The sequence below is a fragment of the Oncorhynchus gorbuscha genome, unplaced genomic scaffold, assembly GCF_021184085.1.
Source record: "Oncorhynchus gorbuscha isolate QuinsamMale2020 ecotype Even-year unplaced genomic scaffold, OgorEven_v1.0 Un_scaffold_1409, whole genome shotgun sequence".
In the NCBI taxonomy this organism is placed as follows: Eukaryota; Metazoa; Chordata; class Actinopteri; order Salmoniformes; family Salmonidae; genus Oncorhynchus; species Oncorhynchus gorbuscha.
The window spans coordinates 86,916-101,795 of NW_025746195.1; the positions used below are offsets into that span (position 1 = coordinate 86,916).

Here is a 14,880-nt window from a genome sequence, read left to right on the forward strand (position 1 = left end):
CTGTGAATTTATAGGACAACTTTTGATGTTCCTTGGTTGGGGTCTGAGCAGATTATTTGTTGCAATTGCAAACATAATAAAATGGTGGTCCGATAGTCCAGGATTATGAGGAAAAACATTAAGATCCACAACATTTATTCCATGGGACAAAACTAGGTCCAGCTTATGACTGTGACAGTGAGTGGGTCCAGAGACATGTTGGACAAAACCCACTGAGTCGATGATGGCTCCGAAAGCCTTTTGGAGTGGGTCTGTGGACTTTTCCATGTGAATATTAAAGTCACCAAAGATTAGAATATTATCTGCTATGACTACAAGGTCCGATAGGAATTCAGGGAACTCAGTGAGAAACGCTGTATATGGCCCAGAAGGCCTGTAAACAGTAGCTATAAAAAGTGATTGAGTAGGCTGCATAGATTTCATGACTAGAAGCTCAAAAGACGAAAACGTAATTTTTTTTGTAAATTAAAATTTGCTATCGTAAATGTTAGCAACACCTCCGCCTTTGCGGGATGCACGGGGGATATGGTCACTAGTGTAGCCAGGAGGTGAGGCCTCATTTAAAACAGTAAATTCATCAGGCTTAAGCCATGTTTCAGTCAGGCCAATCACATCAATATTATGATCAGTGATTAGTTCATTGACTATAATTGCCTTTGAAGTAAGGGATCTAAAAATTAAGTAGCCCTATTTTGAGATGTGAGGTATTATCTCTTTCAATAATGACAGGAATGGAGGTCTTTATCCTAGTGAGATTGCTAAGGCGAACACCGCCATGTTTAGTTTTGCCCAACCTAGGTCGAGGCACAGACACGGTCTCAATGGTGATAGCTGAGCTGACTACACTGACTGTGCTAGTGGCAGACTCCACTATGCTGGCAGGCTGACTAACAGCCTGCTGCCTGGCCTGCACCCTATTTCATTGTGGAGCTAGAGGAGTTAGAGTTACCAGCCTCAGAAATTGCAGCCCAAATAAATGCTTCACAGAGTTGAAGTAACAGACACATCTAAACATCAACTGTTCAGAGGAGACTGCGTGAATCAGGCCTTCATGTCAAACTGCTGCAAAGAAACCACTCCTAAAGGACACCGATAAGAACAAGAGACTTGCTTGGGCCAAGAAACACGAGCAATGGACATTAGACCGGTGGAAATCTGTCCTTTGATCTGATTAGTGTCTTTGTGAGACGCATAGTTGGTGAACGTATGATCTCCGCATGTGTGATTCCCACCGTGAAGCATGGAGTAGGAGGTATGATGGTGCTTTGCTGGTGACACTGTCTGTGTTTTTTTATTTAGAATTCAAGGCACTCTTAACCAGCATGGCTACCACAGCATTCTGCAGCGATACACCATCCCATCTGGTTTGAGCTTAGTGGGACTATCATTTGTTTTTCAACAGGACAATGACCCAACATACCTCCAGGCTGTGTACGGGCTATTTTACCAATAAGGTAGAGTGATGTAGTGCTGCATCAGACCGACCTGGCCTCCACAATCACCCAACCTCAACCCAATTGAGATGGTTTGGGATGAGTTGGACCGCAGAGTTAAGGAAAAACAGCAAACAAGTACTCAGCATATGTGGGAATTCCTTTAAGAATGTTGGAAAAGCATACCAGGTGAAGCTGGTTGAGAGAAGTCCAAGAGTGTACAAAGCTGTCATCAAGTTAAAAGGTGGCTACTTTGAAGAATCTAACATATATTTGGTTTTGTGTAACACTTTTTTTGGTTACCTCATGATTCCATATGTGTTATTTCACAGTTCTGATGTCTTCACTGTTATTCTACAAAGAAAATAGTAAAAATAAAGAAAAAGCCTTGAATGCGTAGGTGTGTCCAAACTTTTGACTGGTACTGTATATATGTATATGTTAACTTTTTATAGATTTGTTACATTTTCACAAAAGTTGTGCTATAATAGTGGACCAATAGAGCATCTGTAGCCCAGGCAAAGATATGGGCTACAGGCAATTCAAAATAACATTCATTAAAGTTGAAAATAACATTCATTAAAAGTACCCTGCACCACCAAACTTCTTCCCGTGGCTACACATTTTGGTTTTTGCCCTAACACAACACAGCTGATTCAAATGATAAAAGCTTGATGATTAGTTGATTATTTGACCGGTTAAAGGATGAGAGAGGGAGGGGTCTGACTGGATGGGTCCTTAAAAAAGGAGAGCAGGAAGCAGTAGAACCCATCTCACAAACAGAGCGCTGACATGACCAGACTACAGGTGAGAGTTCAACATAGTCATCTAGTGCTGTATCTGCTTTCATCCCAAATGGTAACCTATGTGGTGCACTACTTTTGACCAGGACCCATTGGGCATATGTGACCCTATTCAAATGTGGTGCGTTACATAGGGCAGGGGTCTCCAACAGGTCATAGTAGTAGTAAATATTTTTTCACGTGTTCAACTGTCAAACAAATCTCGAGTATTAAACACTGCAAGTTACTAAATCAACGCGACTTGACGTTATCCCACCTCTGGTTAGTCAACTATTGGCTTAAAACGTCACATTTAAAACCATGTCTAGGGTGCTGTTTTGGGGAGAAACCAAGAGCATAGACTTCTCCTTATTCCCGTGTGCCAGGCTAATCTACTCTGTGGTGGAAGAGATGATGACTGGTATTCCTTAGCCCTTCATTAGTTGAATGTGTTAAGTGGACTTGCTGGGGTACTCGAGGAGAGGTTGGGGAAACACTGATGGCTTATCTCGTGTGTGTGTGTGTGTGTGTGTCTCTCAGGAGACTATCACCATGGCGATGTTGACCCTTCTACTGCTTCTCTGCGCTGCCTTTACACTGGGCGACAGAATGACTGCGCGCATAGCAAGTAAGAGTCAGCCTCACACTTTACATCACGAGTGTCAAACGCATTCCACGGAGTCTCTTGCATCTGCAGTTGGCTTACCTTTCAATGAAGACCTAGACAACCAGGTGAGGGGAGTTCCTTACTAATTAGTGACCTAAATTGATCAATAGAGGGAGGAGCGAAAACCTGTAGACACTCTGTGCTCTGTGGAATGAGTTTGTGCTTTACATCATTGATTGTGTATGTTTTGTTGTAGTGTGGTATGACTGATCTCCAAATGTTATTTTTGATGCAAGGGTCAGTCTGGACTATCCTTTAAAGTCTGCTGCAATTTCGGAACCCTCCCTGTCTTCTACTTTCAGATGATTTGGTGACATTTGCAGCAGACCAAAGAAACCCATGCCCCAGAGGCTGGTTCCATTTTAATTCACGCTGCTTCATGTTTGTCAAAACGGCAAGGACATGGCCCAATGCGGAGGTATAATGCTTGCTTTCTACAATTGAAGTCAACTTAGTTTTTTGAGTTTAAGGTGCTTTGGCCTTATTTTAACAGGCGCCTCATGTAAAATACTGAACCTCCCCTTAATATGCTGTAATTGCAATTTTCTATAGGCTTTTCAATATTGTGTGGAGTTGGGCCCTCTTGTATATTAGAACCCTCAAGGCATGGGTTAAGACTGAGATGAACTAATTCCTATTTTGAGAGTCCAGAAGACAAATTCTCAGACTGGACAACTGACTAATACTTCCATTATGACATGTCTTTGTCTCTGTGTACTGCTTGCTCTAGCGCCACTGTCAGTTACTTGGAGAAAAACTGAAGCCTGTGTACAACACTGTAAAGTACCTTGGCGCAAACCTGGCATCTGTGCACAGCTATGAAGAGTCCCAATTTGTACAGGCGGTGGTGTTGATCACGACTGGCAGTTTCCCTCTTACCTGGATTGGCGGATTTGATGCTGTTCAAGCAAAGGTGGAAAAGGTGACTTAAGACTAATAAAACCATCAGCTCGGAGTAGGTGTTAAGACACTGGTCAGACAACTCTGTGCCAGGAGTAATCAACTCTCCAGTTTCTCAGCTGGTAATGACCACAGTTTGAGGTACCGCAGAGGAAAGATTGACATTCGCAACTTGAGTTCTACATGGAATTTGGATATTACCATTATATCCACACTCCCATTTTAATAACTGTAAATTGCTTTGGCACAGTAGGCATGAAGTTACTTGCCGACCTTTTAACCAATGTCATCTCTTTAAACTGATATTAATGTCATTTTAAGTATTTAGGCATGTGACCTATGCCTCGTGTGAAGTCATTGTCAAAAGCAAAATAAATACTGTTGGTTGTAGGTCTAGATTTGAGTTGAGCATCTCGAAATATCCAGAGCAATTGCCACAGATGATCCATTAGATGAACCAGATACTCCATTGGCCTCTAACGATGTGAAGAGTCTGCAATGTCGGTCAGATTCGAGGGACAGGCACAACTCAGAGAAATGTTTTTCTCAGTTTCTGGCATGTCATGTGTGCTACTTGTATCAGTACTCGTAACAACCTAAGCATTACAAAACGTATATTTGCTCAAATAAGCCATTATGTTTTTCGTTAATGAAATTCGACATCTTATTGACGGCCATACATTTAACATTTACATTTAAGTCATTTAGCAGACGCTCTTATCCAGAGCGACTTACAGACGACAAGGAAAAACGCTACCCGCTTGAAGGCAGATGTTGGGCTTTGTTATCCTTCTCGCTTCACCTCTTCCTCTTTGCTATGGCGCAGAAACAACTTACTAGCTGTCTTTTTCTATTTTGGGGATTTCTAGAAATGTGGCTGTAGTATCAACACTTGTGTATTTTTTTTCTCACCCAACAGTTCCATTGTCAGTCTGCATGTTTTGGTAGTGGTGGCTTTTATTGTTTTGTTGGAGGAAAGACCATGAGTGTTGTATTTTAGAAATTGTTCAGCAAGCACATGTAACATTTGATACTGAGATCTCACTACTTCCACACAGGACAGGCTATGGTTCTGGAGTGACGGCTCCAAATTTGATCACGAGAGCTGGGCTGAAGGGGAGCCGAATAACCACAAGGGTCGCAGAGAGCCATGTATTCAGATCAACTTTGGAGGTACATTATCATTCATCAAATTAAACTTTTGAGTAAGTTTAAGAAATAAATGTGACCTACTTTTCTCTTTTCGTGTGTACATCGAGAGGTAATTTCTATTTCGTTTTTCCTCTTAAGCTGAAAACGGCTGGAACGATGAATCATGTGGAGAGAGCTATCCCTCCGTGTGCTCCATAAGAACCTGTTGAATCCTTCAAACTGTCAATTGAAACCAAAAATGCTACTCTGGTGTCAGCATCCTAACTGCAAATGTTTCATGTTATAGTGAATTACTTTGAAGGTATTTGTTGCTGTAAATTACATTTGACTTGTGTAGTTATTGTAGCTTGTTGTCAATAAAACGGGTGTACGTATTTAATCTCATGAGTGGTTATTAAACACTGCTTCACTTTGTTTCTTGAAGATGCAGTCTGGGTGTCTGTTCAGTGGGCATTTAAAGTCTTTGATATTGTTGCTCCATTGTTTCTTGAAGAATAGAATTACCTTAGGACCTGAAGTTGTCTGACTCCACAAACATTAACGTAAATGAACAGTGTATGTAGCTTTAAAATAAGTAGAAAATGATCATATGTTGAGTTTGCTGCAATTTACCACGTTTTAAATATTTATGAACATGAGCTTCAGCAGACCTAAACAAGTTCCACAAATGGAATGTTTCTCTGAATGAGGGGGGGGGGTCAAAAGTAAGTCAGTATCTGGTGTGGCCACCAGCTGCATTAAGTACTGCAGTGCATCTCCTCATGGACTGCACCAGATTTGTTAGTTCTTGCTGCAAGATGTTACCCCCGCTCTTGCACAATGGCTCCTGCAAGTTCCCGGACAATTCTGGGGGGAAATGGCACTTTACCCTCAGATCCAACAGGACCCAGACGTGCTCAATGGGATTGAGGTCCTGGCTCTTTACTGGCCATGTCTGAACACTGGCATTCCTGTCTTGCTAGTAGCCTAGCATCTCTCTCCAGTGAATACAGGCGGTTGACTTCCGGCGCCGACTGAGATGGCCGCCTCGCTTCGCGTTCCTAGGAAACTATGCAGTTTTTTTACGTGTTATTTCTTACATTAGTACCCCAGGTCATCTTAGGTTTCATTACATACAGTCGAGAAGAACTACTGAATATAAGATCAGCGTCAACTCACCATCAGTACGACCAAGAATATGTTTTCCGCGACGCGGATCCTGTGTTCTGCCTTACAAACAGGACAACGGAATGGATCGCATGCAGCGACCCAAGGAAACGACTCCGAAAAAGAGGGAAACGCGGCGGTGTTCTGGTCAGACTCCGAAAAAGGGCACATCGCGCACCACTTCCCAGCATTCTTCTTGCCAATGTCCAGTCTCTCGACAACAAGGTTGATGAAATCCGAGCAAGGGTGGCATTCCAGAGGGACATCAGAGACTGCAACGTTCTTTGCTTTACGGAGACATTGCTTACTGGGAAAACGCTATCCAGGGCGGTGCAGCCAACGGGTTTCTCCACGCATCGCGCTGACAGAAACAAACATCTCTCTGGTAAGAAGAGTGGCGGGGGCGTATGCCTCATGACTAACGGGACATGGTGTGATGAAGGAAACATACAGGAACTCAAATCCTTCTGTTCACCTGATTTAGAATTCCTCACAATCAAATGTAGACCGCATTATCTTCCAAGAGAATTCTCTTCGATTATAATCACAGCCGTATATATCCCCCCCCAAGCAGACACATCGATGGCTCTGAACGAACTTTATTTAACTCTTTGCAAACTGGAAAACATTTATCCGGAGGCTGCATTCATTGTAGCTGGGGATTTTAACAAAGCCAATCTGAAAACAAGACTCCCTAAATTTTATCAGCATATCGATTGCGCAACCAGGGGTGGTAAAACCTTGGATCATTGTTACTCTAATTCCGCGACGCATATAAGGCCCTGCCCCGCCCCCCTTTCGGGAAAGCTGACCACGACTCCATTTTGCTGATCCCTGCCTACAGGCAGAAATTAAAACAAGAGGCTCCCACGCTGAGGTCTGTCCAACGCTGGTCAGACCAAGCTGACTACACTCCAAGACTGCTTCCATCACGTGGACTGGGACATGTTTCGTATTGCGTCAGATGGGAATATTGACGAATACGCTGATTCGGTGTGCGAGTTCATTAGAACGTGCGTCGAAGATGTCGTTCCCATAGCAACGATAAAAACATTCCCTAACCAGAAACCGTGGATTGATGGCAGCATTCGCGTGAAACTGAAAGCGCGAACCACTGCTTTTAATCAGGGCAAGGTGTCTGGCAACATGACTGAATACAAACAGTGCAGCTATTCCCTCCGTAAGGCTATTAAACAAGCTAAGCGTCAGTACAGAGACAAAGTGGAATCTCAATTCAATGGCTCAGACACAAGAGGCATGTGGCAGGGTCTACAGTCAATCACGGACTACAAGATGAAATCCAGCCCAGTCACGGACCAGGATGTCTTGCTCCCAGGCAGATTAAATAACTTTTTTGCCCGCTTTGAGGACAATACAGTGCCACTGACACGGCCTGCAACGGAAACATGCGGTCTCTCCTTCACTGCAGCTGAGGTGAGTAAGACATTTAAACGTGTTAACCCTCGCAAGGCTGCAGGCCCAGACGGCATCCCCAGCCGCGCCCTCAGAGCATGCGCAGACCAGCTGGCCGGTGTGTTTACGGACATATTCAATCAATCCCTATACCAGTCTGCTGTTCCCACATGCTTCAAGAGGGCCACCATTGTTCCTGTTCCCAAGAAAGCTAAGGTAACTGAGCTAAACGACTACCGCCCCGTAGCACTCACTTCCGTCATCATGAAGTGCTTTGAGAGACTAGTCAAGGACCATATCACCTCCACCCTACCTGACACCCTAGACCCACTCCAATTTGCTTACCGCCCAAATAGGTCCACAGACGATGCAATCTCAACCACACTGCACACTGCCCTAACCCACCTGGACAAGAGGAATACCTATGTGAGAATGCTGTTCATCGACTACAGCTCGGCATTCAACACCATAGTACCCTCCAAGCTCGTCATCAAGCTCGAGACCCTGGGTCTCGACCCCGCCCTGTGCAACTGGGTACTGGACTTCCTGACGGGCCGCCCCCAGGTGGTGAGGGTAGGCAACAACATCTCCTCCCCGCTGATCCTCAACACGGGGCCCCACAAGGGTGCGTTCTGAGCCTTCTCCTGTACTCCCTGTTCACCCACGACTGCGTGGCCACGCACGCCTCCAACTCAATCATCAAGTTTGCGGACGACACAACAGTGGTAGGCTTGATTACCAACAACGACGAGACGGCCTACAGGGAGGAGGTGAGGGCCCTCGGAGTGTGGTGTCAGGAAAATAACCTCACACTCAACGTCAACAAAACTAAGGAGATGATTGTGGACTTCAGGAAACAGCAGAGGGAACACCCCCCTATCCACATCGATGGAACAGTAGTGGAGAGGGTAGCTAGTTTTAAGTTCCTCGGCATACACATCACAGACAAACTGAATTGGTCCACTCACACTGACAGCGTCGTGAAGAAGGCGCAGCAGCGCCTATTCAACCTCAGGAGGCTGAAGAAATTCGGCTTGTCATCAAAAGCACTCACAAACTTCTACAGATGCACAATCGAGAGCATCCTGGCGGTCTGTATCACCGCCTGGTACGGCAACTGCTCCGCCCTCAACCGTAAGGCTCTCCAGAGGGTAGTGAGGACTGCACAACGCATCACCGGGGGCAAACTACCTGCCCTCCAGGACACCTACACCACCCGTTGTTACAGGAAGGCCATAAAGATCATCAAGGACATCAACCACCCGAACCACTGCCTGTTCACCCCGCTATCATCCAGAAGGCGAGGTCAGTACAGGTGCATCAAAGCTGGGACCGAGAGACTGAAAAACAGCTTCTATCTCAAGGCCATCAGACTGTTAAACAGCCACCACTAACACTGAGTGGCTGCTGCCAACACACTGTCATTGACACTGACCCAACTCCAGCCATTTTAATAATGGGAATTGATGGGAAATGATGTAAATATATCACTAGCCACTTTAAACAATGCTACCTTATATAATGTTACTTACCCTACATTATTCATCTCATATGCATATGTATATACTGTACTCTACATCATCGACTGCATCCTTATGTAACACATGTATCACTAGCCACTTTAACTATGCCACTTTGTTTACTTTGTCTACACACTCATCTCATATGTATATACTGTACTCGATACCATCTACTGTATGCTGCTCTGTACCATCACTCATTCATATATCCTTATGTACATGTTCCTTATCCCCTTACACTGTGTATAAGACAGTAGTTTTGGAATTGTTAGATTACTTGTTGGTTATCACTGCATTGTCGGAACTAGAAGCACAAGCATTTCGCTACACTCGCATTAACATCTGCTAACCATGTGTATGTGACAAATAAAATTTGATTTGATTTGATTTGATTTGCAGGAAATCACACTCAGAACGAGCAGTATGGCTGGTGGCGTTGTCACGCCTCTCAGCCTATTGCGGACAGTCTGAGCACTGATGGAGGGATTGTGCCTTCCTTGTGTAGCTTGGGCAGTTGCCATCCTGTCCCGCAGGTGTTACCCGTGGGCTGCCACTGCAAGGACGATCAGCTGTCGGTCCTGTCTCCGTAATGCCTCCTTGCAGCATGCCTAAGGCACGTTCATGCAGATGAGTAGGGACCCTGGGCTTCTTGTCTTTCAGAGTCAGAAAAGCCTCTTTAGTGTGCATTTTCCTGACTGCCCTTACTTGCCTGTAAGCTGTTAATGTCCAAATGACCTTTCCACAGGTGCATGTTCATTAAGTCATTAACAAGCGCCGGGAAAGTGTTTAAACCTTTTACAATGAAGATCTGATGTTAATTTGTAAATTTCCAATTTTCTTCAAAAGACATGGTCCTTGTAAAAGGGATGTATTTTTTTGGTGAGTTTATTGCTCCACAACCTGTGTAGCTTTAAAAGTAGAACATTTCACGTGGATGTCAGCGTGCTGTCTGAATATTAGTGTTACATTTCCTTACCTCAGCCGTTCCCTGTAGACTATGTAGTGAGGCAGCTGTTTGGTGGTTCGAATCCCAGAATGTAGCTTTGCGTTTCCACACTCGCTGGTTAAAGACGTGTGTACGTACAAGATGTATTTATTAAAGCCAACTGGTTTCAATTGTTCTGCCTGCGGATATGGAACATGGACCTGTTCATCGGACATGCTGTTTTCGTCTCTCTCGACCTCAATGCTCGGCTATGAAAAGCCAACTGACGTTTACTCCTGATGTGCTGACCTGTTGCACCCTCTACAACCACTTATTTGACCGTGCTGGTCAACTTGAACGATCTGGCCTTAATGGCAATGTACTCTAATCTCCACCCGGCACAACCCCTCAGAGCATGGTTCCTCTCCAGCTAGTTCAGCGGAGGCTGCTTAGGGGAGGATGGTTCATGTCTGGAATGGTATCAAACACTTGATTAACTTTATTGCAACAACACTATTACACATCAATACAGGGACGTGTCTGTGAATACAATGGGGGAAAATGAAGAGAACCTTTTGTGCCAGATATCATTTACAGGGTAAATGGGGAAAAATATTTTAATGAGTTTCTTAAACTTTTGGGATAACATGACAAGGTAGTCTCTTGACCATAGCATGGGTTGGTCAGTTCCATAGCAATATGTTGAATTATAATCACCCAAAATGACTTAATTGCCAATCACTTCCACTTATTGTTGCATTTTTGTAAATCCAAAATATTCAAGTCATTCATTTGTTAACTTGGAAAAAAGAGAACCTCAGTGTTAAGTCATAGTAAAGGAAGTTAAATTTCTTTGCAAACCATGTATTTTCTCTGAGTAATATTAACCTGAGATTTATCGAGGAACTCATCAAACGTCAAACTCCCCAGTGTTGTCTACCAAATCACGTGAAAAATGAATACCCTTGTCAAACCAAAGGCCTTTGAAAATGGAATTCCTATTAATTTGATTAACTCTTATTCCAAGTCAATGTTTTGTTGGGGGAAAAATTATGCTTGAATATCATTTTCTAGAAAAATAACATTTGCTGGTGAAACTCAGACAATTTCACAGGTAATTATAAGAATGAAATCATATTTCATTAGGATTTCAAGTCCAAGTTTATTAAACTGACTGTTAGGGATATGATACCACATAGAGCTAGGATTAGATAGACAATTTCAACCAGTTAATTCTAAAAGCACCCACTAACGACTCAAAATCAACAGCCTGTAAACCTCCACGATCGTAGTCTTTCCCTAATTGTGATTTCTGAATATAATGCATTTTATTCCTCCAAACAATTGACATTTTTGTGTTACTCGAAGAAAGAAAAAGGGACTGACTTGGGTAAATGATTCTAAATAAACCATCTGTCTTGGACAAAAGAATACGACCCGGAATTTAGATATCACGTTGCAGCCACTGACTTAATGAAGCTCTCATGGAATGAGTCCTATTATCGATGTTTAAAGATTCTCTATCTGGAACGTTTCTAGTGATAACAATTCCTAAATATTTAACTTCCTTTTAACCAGGTATGGTCACAGCAATAAATTGGCCTGAGATCACATTTGTTAAGTTTGATCAAAATGGTGCCGGAGCAGAAGGCATACGTTTTACGTGCCCCCAACAGATTGTTTTTCGTTCGTTTATCTGCATTGTTTGTAACTTTAATAAAAAAATGTAAACAATTTTTGAACGTAACGTTGTCCAAAAATTCTTATGACCGAAAATAAGTTATTGACTTCAGGACTGCGATTACTCACCATGGACTCGCAGAATCTTTTTTCTTCTTCCGCTACTCTGACGAGCCCAAGGCGGAGGATGTACGGCTCCCTCGGGAACAGGCCGGCCACGACCCCAGTGATCTGTGTGAAGAGGCGGAGAAAGAGAGGCTGGAGGGCGGGCTGCCTTCTGAGGAGTAGGGGCGATTGAATAAACCCCCACTCTCCTCAATTCTGCTCGCAAACATGCAACCTTTGGACAATAAAATGGACAAGTTATTGGGAGGATTAAACTACCAACGGACATTAAAAACTGTAACATCTTAAGCTTCACAGAGTCGTGGCTGAACAAGGACAATATCAACATACAACATAGCTGGCTGGTTGTACAATGTACTGGCAGGATAGAACAGCGGCATCTGGAAAGACAAGGGGCGGCGGTCTAATGTATTTTTGTAAACAACAGCTGGTGCACAATATCTAAGGAAGTCTCGAGCCATTGCTCGCCTAAGGTAGAGTTTCTCATGATAAGCGGCAGACCACATTACCTGCCGAGAGAGTTTTCATCTATATTCTTTGTAGCTGTTTACATACCACCACAGTCAGAGGCTGGCACCAAGATAGGATTGAATGAGATGTATTCCACCTTAAGCAAGCAAGAAAATGCTCATCCAGAGGCTGCGCTCCTAGTAGCCGGGGACTTTAATGCAGGGAAACTTAAATCAGTTTTACCTCGTTTCTGTCAACATGTTACGGAGCCACTCCTTAGTTGCCCTGGCTGTGTGTGTCGGGTCGTTGTCATGCTGGAAGACCCAGCCCCTTACTGAGCCCCTTACTAAGAGAAGGAGGTTGTTGGCCAAGATCTCGCGATACATAGCCCCATCCATCCTCCCCTCAATCCGGTGCAGTCGTCATGTCCCCTTTTCAGAAAAGCATCCCCAAAGAATGATGTTTCCACCTCCATGCTTCACGGTTGGGGTGGTGTTCTTGGGGTTGTACTCATCCTTCTTCTTCCTCTAAACACGGCGAGTGGAGTTTAGACCAAAAAGCTCTATTTTTGTCTCATCAGACCACATGACCTTCTCCCATTCCTCCTCTAGATCATCCAGATGGTCATTGGCAAACTTCAGACGGGCCTGGACATGCGCTGGCTTGAGCAGGAGGACATTGCGTGCGCTGCAGGATTTTAATCCATGACGGCGTAGTGTGTTACTAATGGTTTTCTTTGAGACTGTGGTCCCAGCTCTCTTCAGGTCATTGACCAGGTCCTGCCGTGTAGTTCTGGGCTGATCCCTCACCTTCCTCATGATCATTGATGCCCCAGACCGAGGGTGATAGACCGTCATCTTGAACTTCTTCCATTTTCTAATAATTGCGCCAACAGTTGTTGCCTTCTCACCAAGCTGCTTGCCTATTGTCCTGTAGGCCATCACAGCCTTGTGCAGGTCTACAATTATCCCTGATGTCCTTACACAGCTCTCTGGTCTTGGCCATTTTGGAGAGTTTGGAGTCTGTTTGAGTGTTTAAAGTGGCTAGTGATATATTTTTTACATCAATTTCCATTATACCTTCCAAAAGTGTTGAAGTACATATCTCCCTTGTAACACTGCACCAAATTCTAATCACTCCGTCGATATAGCAATGGACACTAATAGTCGATCGAATCCCATTGTGACGCAGTGGGGGACAGTATTTGGCACGACAGGCCCCCATTGAATGTATTAGTCACTCACTCATATAGCAAAATGTGTACAATTACTGGAAATTGGCTTTAAAACCGCAAACATTTCTCTACAACTTATGGCAAAATGATGACACAATATGGCAGTCCCCGCACCACAATGTTCATTCCGTTGGGCATGCACAAATAGGTTGTTGATTGCGCTCACGGAAAAAAGTGTGTAACTTTCCCTTAATCAGATTCTAGTTTCCAAATAATTCATTTAGTGCAACGATTTCATTAATGTATCAGTTTTGATTCCACAAGACACGAGCCAAGCTGATTCAAATTGTTCAGCACCGCATGACGTTTCACAGTTCAGCACCAGGATGTGGATAGCACACATGACATCATTGCCATTACATCACGCTTGGTTTTGCAGGGGTCCTCCAATGTGCAAAGAAAACTACCCAAATGAATTTCAAAAAAGGAATCTGGTACATATGTTTGTGTGAAGTAACAATTTGTTCATTCATTCTCAAAGGGTATATGGTAACAAGGCTTGTTGATGCTTATATACACATACTCTGCTAAGACCCGCTCAAGCCAGTGTCAAAAAGCCTCAAATTTTTCCAAAGGAAAATTCTATCATCTCAATGCTACTGGTCGATGTTTGGAATAAAATACAGGAGCAGGGTAGGAATGAGCTTAACTTATTCCTGCAGGTGATATCCAGGGATATAGAAGCATCAAAATATCAGCTGCACTTCAACTGTATTTTTGCTGTAAACCAAAACAGTGATAGCATTGACAGAATAGCATAAACAGATCTGGGAGTGTGGCTTTCAGTTAGTTCTTTTTGGCAACCCATCCCATGAGAGTGAGTGTCGCGCCAGTTCATCTGTTCTGTTATATTCAATCAAATCTGACTAACCCAGTGCACTGCTTGCTATTAATTATATCTGATTGTATTTGCATGTTTAGGTCAAAATACAAATAAGGTCCCCATTTGGAACACTGACAAGTAAAGACCATACATATATATAGCAGCAGTCAAAAGTTTGGACACACCTACTCATTCCAGGGTTTTTCTTTATTCTTTACTATTTTCTACATTGTAGAATAATAACGACGACATCAAAATTATGACATAACACATATGGAATCATGTAGTAACCAAAGAAGTGTTAATCAAATCAAAATATTTTTATATTTGAGATTCTTCAAAGTAGCCACCCTTTGCCTTGACAGCTTTGCACGCTCTTGGCATTCTCATATCCAGATTCATGATGTAGTCACCTGGAATGCAATTCAGTTAACAGGTGTGCCTTGTTAAAACTGAATTTGTTGAATTTCATTCCTTCTTAATGTGTTGAGCCAGTCAGTTGTGTTGTGGCAAGGTAGGGGTGGTATACAGAAGATAGCCCTATTTGGTAAAATACCATTTATTTGACAAGAACAGCTCAAGTAAGCAAAGAGAAATGACAGTCCATCATTGCTTTAAGACATGAAGGT

General features: G+C 43.4%; 1 protein-coding gene across 1 annotated transcript; it reads left to right on the forward strand.

The window, feature by feature from the left end:
- Positions 1-2,167: 2,167 nt before the first annotated feature.
- LOC124022744 (ladderlectin-like) lies at positions 2,168-5,308 on the forward strand. Its single transcript, XM_046337433.1, has 6 exons — positions 2,168-2,240; positions 2,756-2,843; positions 3,185-3,300; positions 3,613-3,804; positions 4,841-4,955; positions 5,073-5,308. Exons 1-6 carry the CDS (start codon positions 2,226-2,228, stop codon positions 5,141-5,143), a joined length of 597 nt encoding a protein of 198 aa, XP_046193389.1. The 5' UTR covers positions 2,168-2,225; the 3' UTR covers positions 5,144-5,308.
- Positions 5,309-14,880: the final 9,572 nt, after the last annotated feature.